This window comes from Stegastes partitus, unplaced genomic scaffold (genome assembly GCF_000690725.1).
Source record: "Stegastes partitus isolate 25-593 unplaced genomic scaffold, Stegastes_partitus-1.0.2 Scaffold18, whole genome shotgun sequence".
NCBI lineage: Eukaryota > Metazoa > Chordata > Actinopteri > Pomacentridae > Stegastes > Stegastes partitus.
In genome coordinates this window covers 930,688-944,051 of record NW_007577749.1, presented here as the reverse complement: position 1 = coordinate 944,051, position 13,364 = coordinate 930,688, and the positions used below count along the sequence as shown (strand labels likewise).

General features: G+C 42.5%; 1 protein-coding gene across 1 annotated transcript in view; it reads left to right on the top strand.

Annotated features, from left to right (window-relative positions):
• vps13b (vacuolar protein sorting 13 homolog B) overlaps positions 1-13,364 on the top strand; it is a 324,549-nt gene that overhangs the window by 309,526 nt on the left and 1,659 nt on the right. The window contains exons 56-67 of the mRNA XM_008292112.1: positions 105-232; positions 387-583; positions 1,850-1,968; positions 2,655-3,105; positions 3,566-3,724; positions 4,047-4,275; positions 6,519-6,695; positions 8,063-8,233; positions 9,270-9,446; positions 11,156-11,258; positions 12,834-13,002; positions 13,130-13,210. Of these exons, the coding sequence (XP_008290334.1) occupies positions 105-232; positions 387-583; positions 1,850-1,968; positions 2,655-3,105; positions 3,566-3,724; positions 4,047-4,275; positions 6,519-6,695; positions 8,063-8,233; positions 9,270-9,446; positions 11,156-11,258; positions 12,834-13,002; positions 13,130-13,210 (2,161 nt within the window). The remainder of the gene's footprint in view (positions 1-104; positions 233-386; positions 584-1,849; positions 1,969-2,654; positions 3,106-3,565; positions 3,725-4,046; positions 4,276-6,518; positions 6,696-8,062; positions 8,234-9,269; positions 9,447-11,155; positions 11,259-12,833; positions 13,003-13,129; positions 13,211-13,364) is intronic.

The following is a 13,364-nucleotide window of genomic DNA, read 5'->3' as shown; positions in this document are numbered from 1 at the left end:
CTGAGCTCTTATCTGTGTGTGGTTAGAAGGGGTTGGGATATGAGCCATCTGCAGACAAATTATTTATGGGTTTGTTTATTTATGTTTTTGTTTATGTTTTTCAGAGCCATAGTACTGACATATCAAGAACACCTTGGGGTGACATATATCACCCTAAATGAAGACCCTTGTCCCCGTATGCTGATCCACAACAAGTGTCCTATCCCACTGCTGTTGAAGGAAAATGTGAAAGGTAGGAAGGTGCAATTCTGGCTACAATGGACACCTCTCCTTCTACTCAGCCCATTACTTAGCTTCTCGGGGCTTTTCATCATCTTAGCTCTGACCACAAGCCTTTTAGCTTAACTGACTTTTTTTTTTCTGTATGTTCTTCTTGTTGTTCATAGAAACTCCAAGAACTGAGGTATACTCTCGTCCTCTGCCTGCCAACTGTTCTCTACACCATGAGCTCCACCATCACTTCTACAGTTTCCCAGAGTGCAAGCAGAAAGAGATGCTCCCCACACTGCTGCTGAAAACCACCTCAGACCACAGCACCACCGACTGGACAGACCCCATAGACATCAACTGCCCCGGCACTCAGGTAAAACTGTTCATGCATAAAACGTGCAAGAGCATTAAACCAACACTTTTGTCGTTTGTTTCCTCTGTAATGGAAAAATGTCATGTGCACTTGTCATTTTAACACAGATTTTCAGCAAGTACTTCTTCTGAGATCTTGCCTTCCTAATTGCTACAAATGCATATTTAGGAATTGAATGAATCACCTCTACCAGTTATAGCAAGACAGCTCCAGGAGCAGCTACATGGAGTCAGAGTTCATTGTGTTTTGGTGGCAAAAGAGTTTAGTCCTTTCACAGGCTTGCAGCTGGTGGTTGAAATAACTGACTAATAACAGCACATTATGCCCAGAATTCCACTGAACCCTGATTTTCACCAGAACTTAACAAAAGCAAGTGTTATATTAGAAATACAAGTTTTCTGCTGTGTATGGCAGTAATCTGGGTTTGGTATGTCACCTTAGTATACCATTACAAATGAAAATAAGGTTTAAGCAACCTTAAGTTGTCATCCTATATGTGTAACTGTGTGTGTGTGTGTGCGTGCCTGCGTGCTTGTCTGTGTCTGTGTCTGTGTCTGTGTGTATCTACTGGGGTTAAGTAGCAGCCCAGCCTAAGTATTTTTGGTCTGATCAGCATAGAGGGTGAGGTTAGCAAAATGTTGAGGAGCAGTGTGTGTAATGTTTGGTGTTGTGTCTAGGCAGCTGTAGGTTGGGGTCAAGGCCGAGGCTGCGTGTCTCTGGTTACTGTGAGGTCTGAGTCTGACCTCTGTGGTAGGGGTGAGAGGTCAAAGGCTAGACTTGTTTTGACTGCTCAGCGAAGCGCTCAGCAGTGATCTGCTTCCTTTCGTCACGTGAACGTCTGAATACTTTGAACCTGAAGTGGTGGAGGTGAAAGTGAAGCACTTGTAACTTCTGAAACATATACACAAAAACGACTTTAAAAAACACTGAGCTGAGCTAGGAATCTGAAAAAGAGTAAAGTTACCTCTTACCTTATTTAAAATGGGTGAAAATGAGCACGTGTGAGACTCTTTGTTCAGACCTTCCAGTGTAGCTCTGTTAAACAAATTCGGGTGATATGAGGTGTATGTCACTTCCATTTAGTTGCACTCAGTTCTTGATTGTTGGTGATGTTCTTGTGGTGCACTTTGTTGTTGAATGTCTGTCTGTAATTGTAATGTCTTTTTTATTGTGGTAGAATTTATTTCACAGTGGCCACAGACACAAAAAGAATTTCGAAAAGGATAATGAACGAAAACTGACTGTCTGTGTTCCGTTGTTTTTCAGGTGGTGTTCCTGCCAGGCTTTGGCTGTCTGTACATAGACGTATTGTATGAGAGAGGCACCCTGGTTCTGTCTCTTGCACCAGAGGGCAGCGTGGACGCTGTAATCAACCAACACAGCGGGTATGTGTGCACAGGCAGTGGTTTTATTGTTGTTGTTTTATGCTCCCTACATATTTTAAGCATAAGAAATCAGCCGTACATGTTGTTCTTCCTAACCTCAAGGTATCTACCCGAGTGCCTTTTATTGTGTTCACTTCAATTTGCTTGATGATTATTGTTAACAGCGATGTTTTCATGTAGCAGCTGTTACTATACTACAAACATGAAGAAGCAGGCATCATTTTCACCACAGGAGGGCAATAAAACCTTCTGGTGTTGTCATGAGTGAAATTAGTCGTACAGTAGAACATGGCATTACAGCTTTATTCCATTACATCAACACATAGCTGCTTTGTCATTTTGGCAAAACAGGATATTAATATAATCACATATTGGGTAAATGTAAACAAATTACCTCAGACAATGATCTTTGTTATGGGCTCTGGTAGGAAATTCATGAAACATCAGCACAAGATGAATGAGTTCGGTCTCTTATTATCCTCTACAAATAATCAGAGTCATCATACACATGCCCAGCTGAAACTTTAGTAATGTCTATGATGGAAGTGTTTCTTGTTTGTACAGCAAAAAGGACAATTAAATTTATGACAGCCTCAACTGTTGCTATATTTTCATGTTTGAAAACCACACTCAGATTTTGTTGTTCATGCTGTACTTTCACTTTGATCATTTCTGTTTGTTTTTAGGACTTCCAAGCTGTCTGTTAGAGTCCTCCTGAGTGAGGCCAGCGTGGCATTAAGTGATGACATCACCAGTCCCTCTGGTTCTGTGGAGCTGCTGAGGCTCACGTTAACCAAACTGCTCCTCAGCCTGGCTCCTGCACCCACCTCCCTTCCCCCAGAGCTGGCAGCTGAGCCTGGCATGGGCGCAGCATCCATGTCAGCTCTGATGTCTGACGCTTCTCTGATCGAGGTCTACTGCTCCAGTCTGCAAGTGGACAATCAGTTGTATAACCGGGCGAGTTTCCACTTCCCTGTGCTGCTGTGCCAAGATCAGAGAGGGGGAGCTGAACCCGGGGGTCCGTGGACCAGTGATGCCAACCCCACCGAGTCCCCTGAAGCACTAGAAGAGTTCAAACGCTCCTGTTTTCTGCAGCTGAGGATTCTGCTCGCTGGGGACAAATGCACTGCAGAGGAGGTTAGATAAATTTCTGTTTCTCTCTCCTGATCTTCACTTCAACTCACAACAGCATAGTGGCATGCAAGCAAATTCCAAGAAAGTGTCGTAATGCAAGCAGATACATAAGACCTTACAATGTCCTACCAGTAAATTAGCAGCTTCTCAAGTAATACTAGAAAATGATTTTAGAAAATGTTGTCATTTGTGGTTACTATACATGACTTGTGTTTAAAGTATTCTATTGCCCTGCTGCCATATGACTTTTCCTACTCAAAGTGTCCAACACAGTGTTCTAAATTAGCTGCTGTATGATTTTATTCTTCCAAGAGGAAAAAAAATATCTTTAGACACTTGAAAGCAGTTCAGCAGCTGTCACTATCTGTAAGACACTGGTAATATATCTGCCCAAATCGCTGTATTTTCTTTCAAAACAATTGTAAAGTAGCAGTTCTCAGAACAATTTTGTGTGTTTCTTCAGGTCACATTCCAGCTCCAGCCTGCCAGAGTCTACCTTGAAGATACTTTTGTTTACTACATTAAGACCCTGTTCAACACCTACATCCCTGACAGCGCTTTTACCTCAGCAGAGTCCCAGAGGAGCAAAGAGCCTGGATCAGCCCCCTCTCTCCCTGAACAGGTGTACTATTCATAATGCTTTTGTTTAGGTACCAGATAGACTGAGTGTTTTCTAGTTTAGTCCTTGCATTCTTCTAATCCTATTGCCACAGTGGAGCCTTTAGCTTGTGGCCGGTACACAGGAAGCAGCATTCAAGCTCAGTATGGCTAACAGCATGCCAACACGTCATGTCTGTCCACTGTTACTGAACCTTGATGTCATCAACGTGTCATGATAAAAAAAAATTAAATTAAATGCAGGACAGGGATAGATCATGACGTTCATCAAATATTGGAATATGCCAGAAAATCATTCCTTATGACCACTGTGATTTGTCATCCAGGTTCTTCAGTCGGTGCAGGCGTTAGTTCATCCTGTGAGGCTGCAGAGGCTGACCATCCAGCCAGTCAACCTGCTAGTCAGCATCCACGCCTCCCTGAAGCTCTACATTGCTTCAGACCACACTCCTCTCTCCTTCTCCCTGTTTGAGAGAGGGCCTCTCTGCACTACAGCCAGACAGCTGGTTCATGCTCTGGCCATGCATTATGCGGCAGGAGCCCTCTTCAGAGCTGGTAGGTCGTAGATGAAGTGAGTTGTACAGATGCTTTTGCCCCCAAGGGCATCACATTCATCTGCTGCTGGATCATTTCCACTGTGAATGTAGTCATGTATTCACACTTGATTGATAATGATGTATACAGGTTATTTTTCACGAGACCACACAGACACATTCATTACCTGCATATTATGGGGTGTCTGTCACAATTTTCCGTGTCGGCTTCCAAATAACTCAAATCCATAGATATTAAACCCAGCTTATGCAAAAATGACCAGAGAGCATAACAGGATGTGTGCTCAAGTGGGAGGTTCTACCATTTGTTCTCACCAAGTTTAGAGTTGAGCTTTGAAATGATTGCACCCAGGGGCTCCCATTGTTTTGTGGCAGAAAGTGCAGTAAAACTGTAGAGCTCCAGGAAGCAAAACCTGAATCACCAGAGGCCTGAGAAAGATTTACATTCGGTCATTGTCGTAATTTACTGTTTTATCATAAGGTTTGACTGATGACTCATGGTTCACACTCTGTTTGGAGGCAGTATGTTATGGTTAATCTTTAAACGACCACTGAATCTAAGCCTGACATATCAGACCCTATAACGGCTCCATACCTCTCCCCTGCGTTGTCCTCCTGTCTAGTCAAAGCCTCCACACATGGTCTGCTTTAACCCAGTCATTTCCACATCAGAAATCACCATTCTGGCCAGACGCTTCCTTCCCGCTGTCTCTCGTTAGAGCCCTCATTTCTGCTCGTATTTCAACATGTCACCTCACCGCGTTCTCCTCTTCCTGAGTCATCATGGAGAGAGAGAGGGGCTCTGGGAAGCATTGCATTCTGTGTCTGATTAACATGAGGATGTACGGTATTATCATCACACATATGCCCACATGCATAAATCCATGCACACACAGGCATGCAGAGAATATCAAAAGGCATATGCTATCTGTACATACACTTTCGTATCTGCATGTATATGTGTGTATTTGAAAGCATGACTCAGCCCTGTAAACATCAGCTCCTGTCAAGGCTTTCGGCTTTACCAAAACCACAACTGGGAGACCATATAAAGCAGAAACCACCACGAGGCCCCACTGGAGTTGGTTTCCTACCATTAGAGTCCATCACTCAAGTGCAAATTGACAGAGAATAAGAGCAGAGCGCGGCCTGGCGTCTTGAGAAATGGCTATTTGATTTTTGTGATGCAATTGTCAGTGCATAAATATCAATGAGCCGTGCCATCTGAAGGGAACTTTATGGTTGAATGAGAGAGGTGAGATAGTAGGAGGTTGTAAATCTAGCTGGGGCACATGTATGATTTCATGCAGGAGCCTGTGGGTGCTTTTCATTATGCTAGCATGTTTCCTCAATTCCTTCACTATTCCTCGTGTTTTAGCTCCTCCCAGCTAGCATGTGAGAGGTAGGAAACACCTGCGTTTCCTCACTCTAAGTTCCTCCATAAGTCTCCTCTCGTCTCAGAAAAAATGCACAGAAGCACCATTTAGCATAGCAAAAAGCACCCAGTGTGTGTTTGTGAGCATCTGTTTGTGTCTGTGTGCACGGGTTTGTGAATCTTGCTGAGATGACAATCTTGATAGAATTAACTGTGTTAAACATATAATCATGATTTAAAATACTTACACACACTTATGTAACTTACTCTGTGAGTTGTTTTTATTGAAAGAGTCTCCCGCTCCGAATTGTTTTTGGCAAGTAGAGGACAGTGAAAGTGAGTTTACTCAGGGGGCATGCATGTGGAAAGTTAGTGCTAAGAGCAAATGTTCCAGATATATTTCTTTTAATTTCTTTTCAATAGTAAACTTATTTTAGCCGTCTTAAACATTACTGTGGGATTATAAGATATGTTCTGTGAATTCAATGTTGTAACACCACTGAGACTCCCTCCAAAAATAATACCGCTACAGTAGGTTTATTTAAATGTTTACTTTAAGTCCAGGTTTTTCTGGTGAAGTTAAACAGAAAAGGAAAAATATCACTTGAAAATAAATAGAAATTCATTTTGTGACCCTATGCTTAAATGTCTATTAGGTTATAAAATAAAATTTAAAAAAAACAGATTTGTGGCTAGTCAGAATAAAAAAATATGAATTTAAGCATTTTATTGATTACACACTATCAAACTGGACATAGATACATGTCCTGTTGCCTCATTAATGAGCTTGTAGGAGGTACTTATGTATTATTGTTATACACAAGTTTAACCATCCAGCATCCTCTGTTGTGGTGTTTCCTCTATCTCAGGCTGGGTGGTGGGATCTCTGGAGATCCTCGGCAGTCCTGCTAGCCTTGTGCGGAGCATCGGTAACGGTGTGTCTGACTTCTTTCGCCTGCCATATGAGGGTCTGACACGTGGACCCGGAGCCTTCGTCAGTGGAGTGTCTAGGGGGACCACCTCCTTTGTCAAACATATCTCAAAAGGTAACACTAAAGTTCACAATCTTTTCACAAATTCACAATTTTATTTAAATGTGTATCAGTCAGTCCCAACATTTAAACCACTGACAGGTGAAGTAATAGTACTGATTATCTCAGTATAATGTCACCTGTCCAGGGGTCTGGATATATTAGGCTGTAGGAGCACAGGTAGTTCTTCAAGTTGACGTGTTTGAAGCAGGACAGCATTTGGTTTTGAGAGACTTTGACAAGGGACAGATAGTGACAGTGAGATGACTCCATGTTTGCATAGGTTACTACCTCTTAAAAATGTTCCAAGGAAGGACAATCTTTGAGCCAACAGCCCAAAGCTTAATGATGCTCATATGGAGCAACAACTGGCCCCTGTGGTCTGATCCTACAGAAGAGCAACTGTAATACCAAACTGCTAACATCCTTAATGCTGCCATGATAGCAAAGTGTCAGAACACACAGTGCATTGCAACTTCATGCATATGGGCATGTGCAGCTGAGGAAGAAGGCAAGCCAGGGAGGCAGTGTGATGCTCTGAGCACCACATATCCCACTTAAATGCAACAGTGTTTCCTGCTGGCAGTGGCCTCACACAGCAGGATATCGCTCTGTGCCACACTGGAAACATTGTTCAGGAATAGTTTGAGGAGTATGACAAAGAGTTCAAGGTGTTGAATAGACCTCCAAATTCTCAAGATCACAATCCAAACGGGCTTCTGTGGGTGGTGCTGGAAAAAACAATCTATGAAGGCCCTACCTCGCAACATCCAGAACTTAAAGAAGGACCTCCTGAGAACATCTTAGTTCCTGATACCACAGCTCTCGTGGAGTTGGTGCCTTGATGAGTCATAGCTGTTTTGGCTGCATGAGGGGACCTACGTGATATTAAGCAGGTGGTTTTAATGTTGTGGCTAATCGGTGCAAATAATCTGATACATAGTTTCCATTTAGGTTATAGTCATGGTGTGATCACACATTTGTTAACGTATACTTTGTGCTGTGTGATGAACAAAAATAATCAAATTAAAGAAACAAAATATCCAAGCAGCAGTAGGCCTTGTGGGAAATTGTCCCTGGTGCAGCTTTGGTTTTTGGCAGACATGGTCAAAAGCACATAAATCACAAGATTTACTGTATACCTCAAGATATGTCAGTCTCCTAATTTGTAAATCAATGAGCAAGAAACTGACCAATTCTCTGATAAATTAGGTTTAATAAAACTGTGTACTTATTTACTTCACAGTTTCTATTTTATCCTGTGATTGATTAGGTAATTTGAGGTTAAAATGAACTTTGTGACTTCTCGCCACTAATGAACATAATGTGTTTTATAATGTCATTGCAAACACTGAGTCTGAACATGTCATATCTTTGTTTAGGGACTCTGACGTCCATCACCAACTTAGCCACAAGTCTGGCGAGGAACATGGACCGTCTGTCTCTGGATGAAGAACACTACACCAGGCAGGAAGAGTGGAGACGACAACTACCAGAGAGCCTCGGGGACGGACTGAGACAGGGACTATCACGACTCGGCATTAGCCTCTTAGGTATGTGGGGATGTGCACAAGCACACAGAGACTCAAATACCCCTCATGTAGTCGTCATTTTTATATCTGAGGTTTTTGCATTGTTTCTAATCAGGAACAGCAGCACACATTTTTCACAACTTTGTCATCATGTTTTAAATTTCAGAATTTGGTTCCAAAACTTCTCCTGGTCACACAACTATTTTTTTCCCCCCTCACACTATTAGTCATGTTCTCGGTAACACAATATAACTCGTCTTAGATGGGAAGTGACAGAAGCAAAAGACTTCTCAACAATCATGCTGTCAGTCACACAATGTGGACAGTTGCCCACATTTTTGGAAATCATAAAGGGATACAGTAACAATGTTGGGACTACAGCAAAAAGAATCATTACAAGTAATAAATGAATGCCAAGAAATACTGTTATGTTTGAAATGAGAAATATATATATATTCTGTATATTTAGTTTTATTACCTTTCATCGGCCAGCCCAATACAGGATCCCTCCTGCCTAAACATCAGGTCACTCGATACGTATGGAAACATGTTCTGCCCACACACATTCATCTGCTGTCCCCTGGCACATACTCAAAGAGGTGCACGCACCGTGGAGTGCACAATTACAGAAAGCTATGAGACAGAGCCATGGAGACAGCACAGTAGGGACTCAATAAACACCCAGAGGGCAGTAAAACTCAAGTCTGTCTCAAATCGGACTCAGAGCTACACAGAGCAGATTGTCATTGAAACCAAACAGCTGCTTACAGTGGATTATAATTCCTGAGATGCACTGTCGATCACATCTGTGTCATACATAAAATAAATGGTCAGATATTATTTGTAGGGCAAAGGCATGTCTGAATCCCTGTAGGCCTCAGATCCTTCATGTCTAACCCTGATTCTGACTTTTTTACTGAAATGAAAAATGGACCGTGGCCTTTTTTAATCTGTAAAAGATGTTTTGAATTCTCTGTGTATTTTGCATTTTGTAACTGTCATTTTTTATTTTGTATTTATTTAACAAAGTGCATTACGAAAGAACTTGTTCTTTCAGGGGCAATAGCAGGCATTGTGGACCAGCCCATGCAGAATTTCCAAAGGAACTGGGAGCTGCAGAGCTCAGCGGGTAGCAAAGCCAAAGGGATGATCTCTGGAGTGGGGAAAGGCATTGTGGGGGTTTTTACCAAGCCCATTGGAGGAGCAGCTGAACTGGTGTCCCAGACTGGATATGGTGAGTTCAGGACTTTCAAACATAACAGCAGTTTAAATAAATTCAGCATGTTTTTTTTTTTCCAGTTTCGGGCTATTTCAGAAGCCATGTTGCAACGTGAATAAACATACGACTAACCATTCTGGATACCAACTGATAGTTGAAGAACTTCTAAGACTGTAGAGAGTAAATAGCTTTTTTAAAGATGCCATATTGTGCCTCTTTTTAATGAATTAATCTAAGTCTCCCATGTCCACACAGTTTGTCAGCCTAAAGTACTGCACACATAGTTCATTTCATCATGACTGTATAATCCTTGGTTTTAGGGTTGACCTAACAGGTCGTTGTTGTGAAAAGCAATGAGATGCTGCTCCTGCAGACATGCTGCCTGCATCTGTGATTGACAGTATGAGCTGAGCAACTATTGGTTTGTTAGGTGTGACATAGCACCAGGATTGAATTCTCACTGGCTTTTAAAGCTGGGATGCGAACACATTTTGGAGGGCTTAAGGATGATAGAAGTAAGCATCTTTATAGCTTAACAGCTCTTATATTAACATCTCTCATCCAAGAAACTTCTTCAGTTCTACTTCAGTTCTGTTTTCCATGAGGCAAAACAGGATATATGTTTGAAATGCTTTTATTTATCAAGTAATTCAAACTACATTTGCAAATGAATACCAAATCTGTGAAGTTGAGATGCAGCCTTGACTCCTTAACCTAAAAGCACCGTAAAACAGGAGCAAACTAATGTGAGGACATGTGAACCTTGTTAAATCAAACACATTTATGAACTAGAGTTAGTGTGTCAGGTAAATCCTAATTACGTCAGTAAGGGATGATCAGTCTCCTCTCTCATCTGTTCAGGCAGGCGCAAGTGTTTATTCAGTCAGGACACAGCAAAGAGCTGCTAAAAGAGCCACTAACACACTCATATGTCTAATCATGCATGCACAAACACTAGTTCTCTGGAGTTATTTTGTGTTTTATTGGGGTTAGGAGATGGGAGTGGGGAGTGGGTCAGGGGTGGTGTGTATTGGCACTAACCGGTCTTGGCTACAGCACATAAACTACCAATGAGGTGAGCAGCCCCATATAAGAGCAAAGCCTCCCCGGGGCCTGGCTCTGATCTACCTGACCCTCTGAGTTCAACACATTACAGCACACGAACTCAAGCAAGCACATGCTGCCAGTCACTCTCCCAGCAAAGGAAAGCTCTATCTGCTGGTAATACATGCAGATCGACTGCATTACCTTGTGTTGTAATTCTGTCACACTCCATGCTCTCTTATGAAACACTTGGATCTACACAAACACCCACTCAGAGCGGTGCTGCACGGCCGAGCACTGCCGCAGTGACATCATTAATGGAGCTCACTGTATTCTTTATGACTCCGTTTTAACTACTTGATGACTTCACTGGCTCGCTGCTGCTGTCGCTCTGCTGACAGCTACAGAGGCTTGAAGGAAAACTGACCACACGCACATGGGTTGTGAACTCACTGTGACATGTATACGCAGGATCATCCGAAACTTGTTTTTCATTTTAATTATTATTATGATTGTGGAGTGGTAACACACACTTAACAGAATGGCACCAGTTTGTTGATATAGTGCACAGAGAATTTAAATATGTGTGTGTGTGTGTGTGTGTGTGTGTGTGTGTTCAAGTTTTATATATCTATATCTATATATATTTAGTCAGCTGCTTACTGTGTTTGTTTGAACAGGGATCCTCCATGGAGCAGGGCTGTGGCAGCTTCCTAAACAGATCTACCTGCCTACAGAAGAGAAGTCTGCTCTGGCTCCGAACAGCCACCTTAAATATGTCTGGTATGACCTCGCAGCTATTTTTTATTCCTGCCGACTGCTTCTTTACTTTTGCCCAGCTCTTCCCTAAAAGTGGGACATGTGTTCTCGCCTCTCCTTCTTTGCTTTACTTGGACTCTCTCCAGGATCTGCTGTTCTTTCTCTCCCCCCTTACCTCTCATCATTTTTGCTGTTTTGTTTTAAAAAAAAAAAAAAGCCTTGGAGGGTTCATTACACCCCCCCAACACACACACACACGCACACACACACACAAAAAAGTCTGGAAAGATGTGGAAAGATGTTTGACCTTGATCCCACACATGGTAGCCAGCTTGCCCTCCCTTTTTCTCATCGAGCCATGTTAAAAGGTTTTTATAAGCACTCTGCCAAAGCCGCCAGCTAGAAATTGTTCTTGTTGTTTAACTATGAGTCTATCCAGAGATGTTTTCCAGTGCCATCAGATGGAGGGGAAACACCTTTCCTCAGTGTGCTGGAATAGTTTTGAGGTTGGAGGATAGTCAGTTTACAGAGATTGCATGTTGTGCCAGGCAGGTTACCTTTGAGTCCTGCATTGTAAAAATACGGAGCGAGCAGCTGTATCTACAGCCCTGCATCAGATCTTAGTGTTTCAGAGATTCCGATATGTTCTCACTGGAACACTTAATATCATCATTAAGATTTATGAGAGGCCTCTGTATCCAGAAGGTTATCAGGAGCTGCAGAAAAAGTATTTATGGCATTTTCTAAAGAATTTTCCGCAATTTAGTTTGGTTTCCATAGCTATCAAACATTTACTTCTAATAGCAGTCAGCGTCAACTGTCAACTGCCATCAGGAAAAAGGCCAAATTTTACATATAATATTTCTTTAAAACATTCCACTTTAGCTGTCATCATCGGAGGGGCTTAGCAGTCTGTTGTGCTAATGTTAAAGGAAGACAAAAAAAATGTTAAAAATGCACAATTGCTGGGATAATGCTCCCGTGTGGTTTTATTCATTCTGCATAGCAGCCGAACTGGTTTCTATCAGGTGTCCATCAATTATTTTGACTACTACAGGTAGCCCAGACACTTGAAAGGTCAGACTGTTTGAGCAGAGTAACACTGAACAGACGCAAACCGTCCCTACTGTGGTTGCTTCAACATCTGCTCTGCAATGTGAACACCTGCCTTCCAAAGTAAACACACCGTCAGAGAAACATGACTGAACACTTCACTTCCAACTCACATATTTCCCAGTTGAACGTGTGCGTAATAGGAACCACACAGAGAACAAGCAGAAATGTAAATTACAGGATGTATGCAGACACGTATGGTCACTCGTATGTGTGTGTTGAGGTTAGCTGGGTCCTTTGTGTGGTCTTGTGTTTACAGAGAAAGTGTGTGTCTGACATTAGGAGGCTTGTCATTATGTGTGTGCATGCGTAAACACAGAACTCATGCAGGGGAAATTGTGTGCTTGTTATTGTTGCCTGTAATACATGTGCTGATTAGGCACAACATTAGAAAGGGCCTTATTTTTCAGATTTGATTGTATGGAAAGTTGTAATTTTCCAGTCGTGTCATTAAATAAATACTGTAAAATGAATGTCCGGCCACAGGAAAATGCTGCAGTCTTTGGGGCGCCCGGAGCTCCACATGGCCCTGGAGGTGACCATCGTGAGTGGGTCGGGTCAGGAGCATGCCGGCTGTCTGCTGCTCACCTCTGAGGTGCTGTTTGTGGTCAGCCTCAGTGAGGATACCCAGCAGCAGGCCTTCCCAATCACAGAGGTAAGTGATAGTAGTCACCAAAAAAAAAACTAATTCTCTGGACGGTTCCTGTGACAGTCCAGTGAACTTTTCTTTCGCTGTGCTGTGCAGACAGTGAAATGAATGTTAAAGCTCTTGCCTTCTGCAGGTGGAGTGTCAGCAGGAGCCAGGACAGCAGGGCCAGCTCACTCTCACGTTACAGCAGCAGACAGTAGCCAGCGACACTGAGGTGAGACTCTGAAAGTAACACAGCTGCACCCGGCTCGAATGGAGGAAAACAGTCATACTCATTTGGAAATCAAAAAATCTAATTCATACTCTGCTTACACAGGCTGTTTCAGTACATTTTGTGCCACAGTTTTTAAAAAAAAGCACAGATGTTA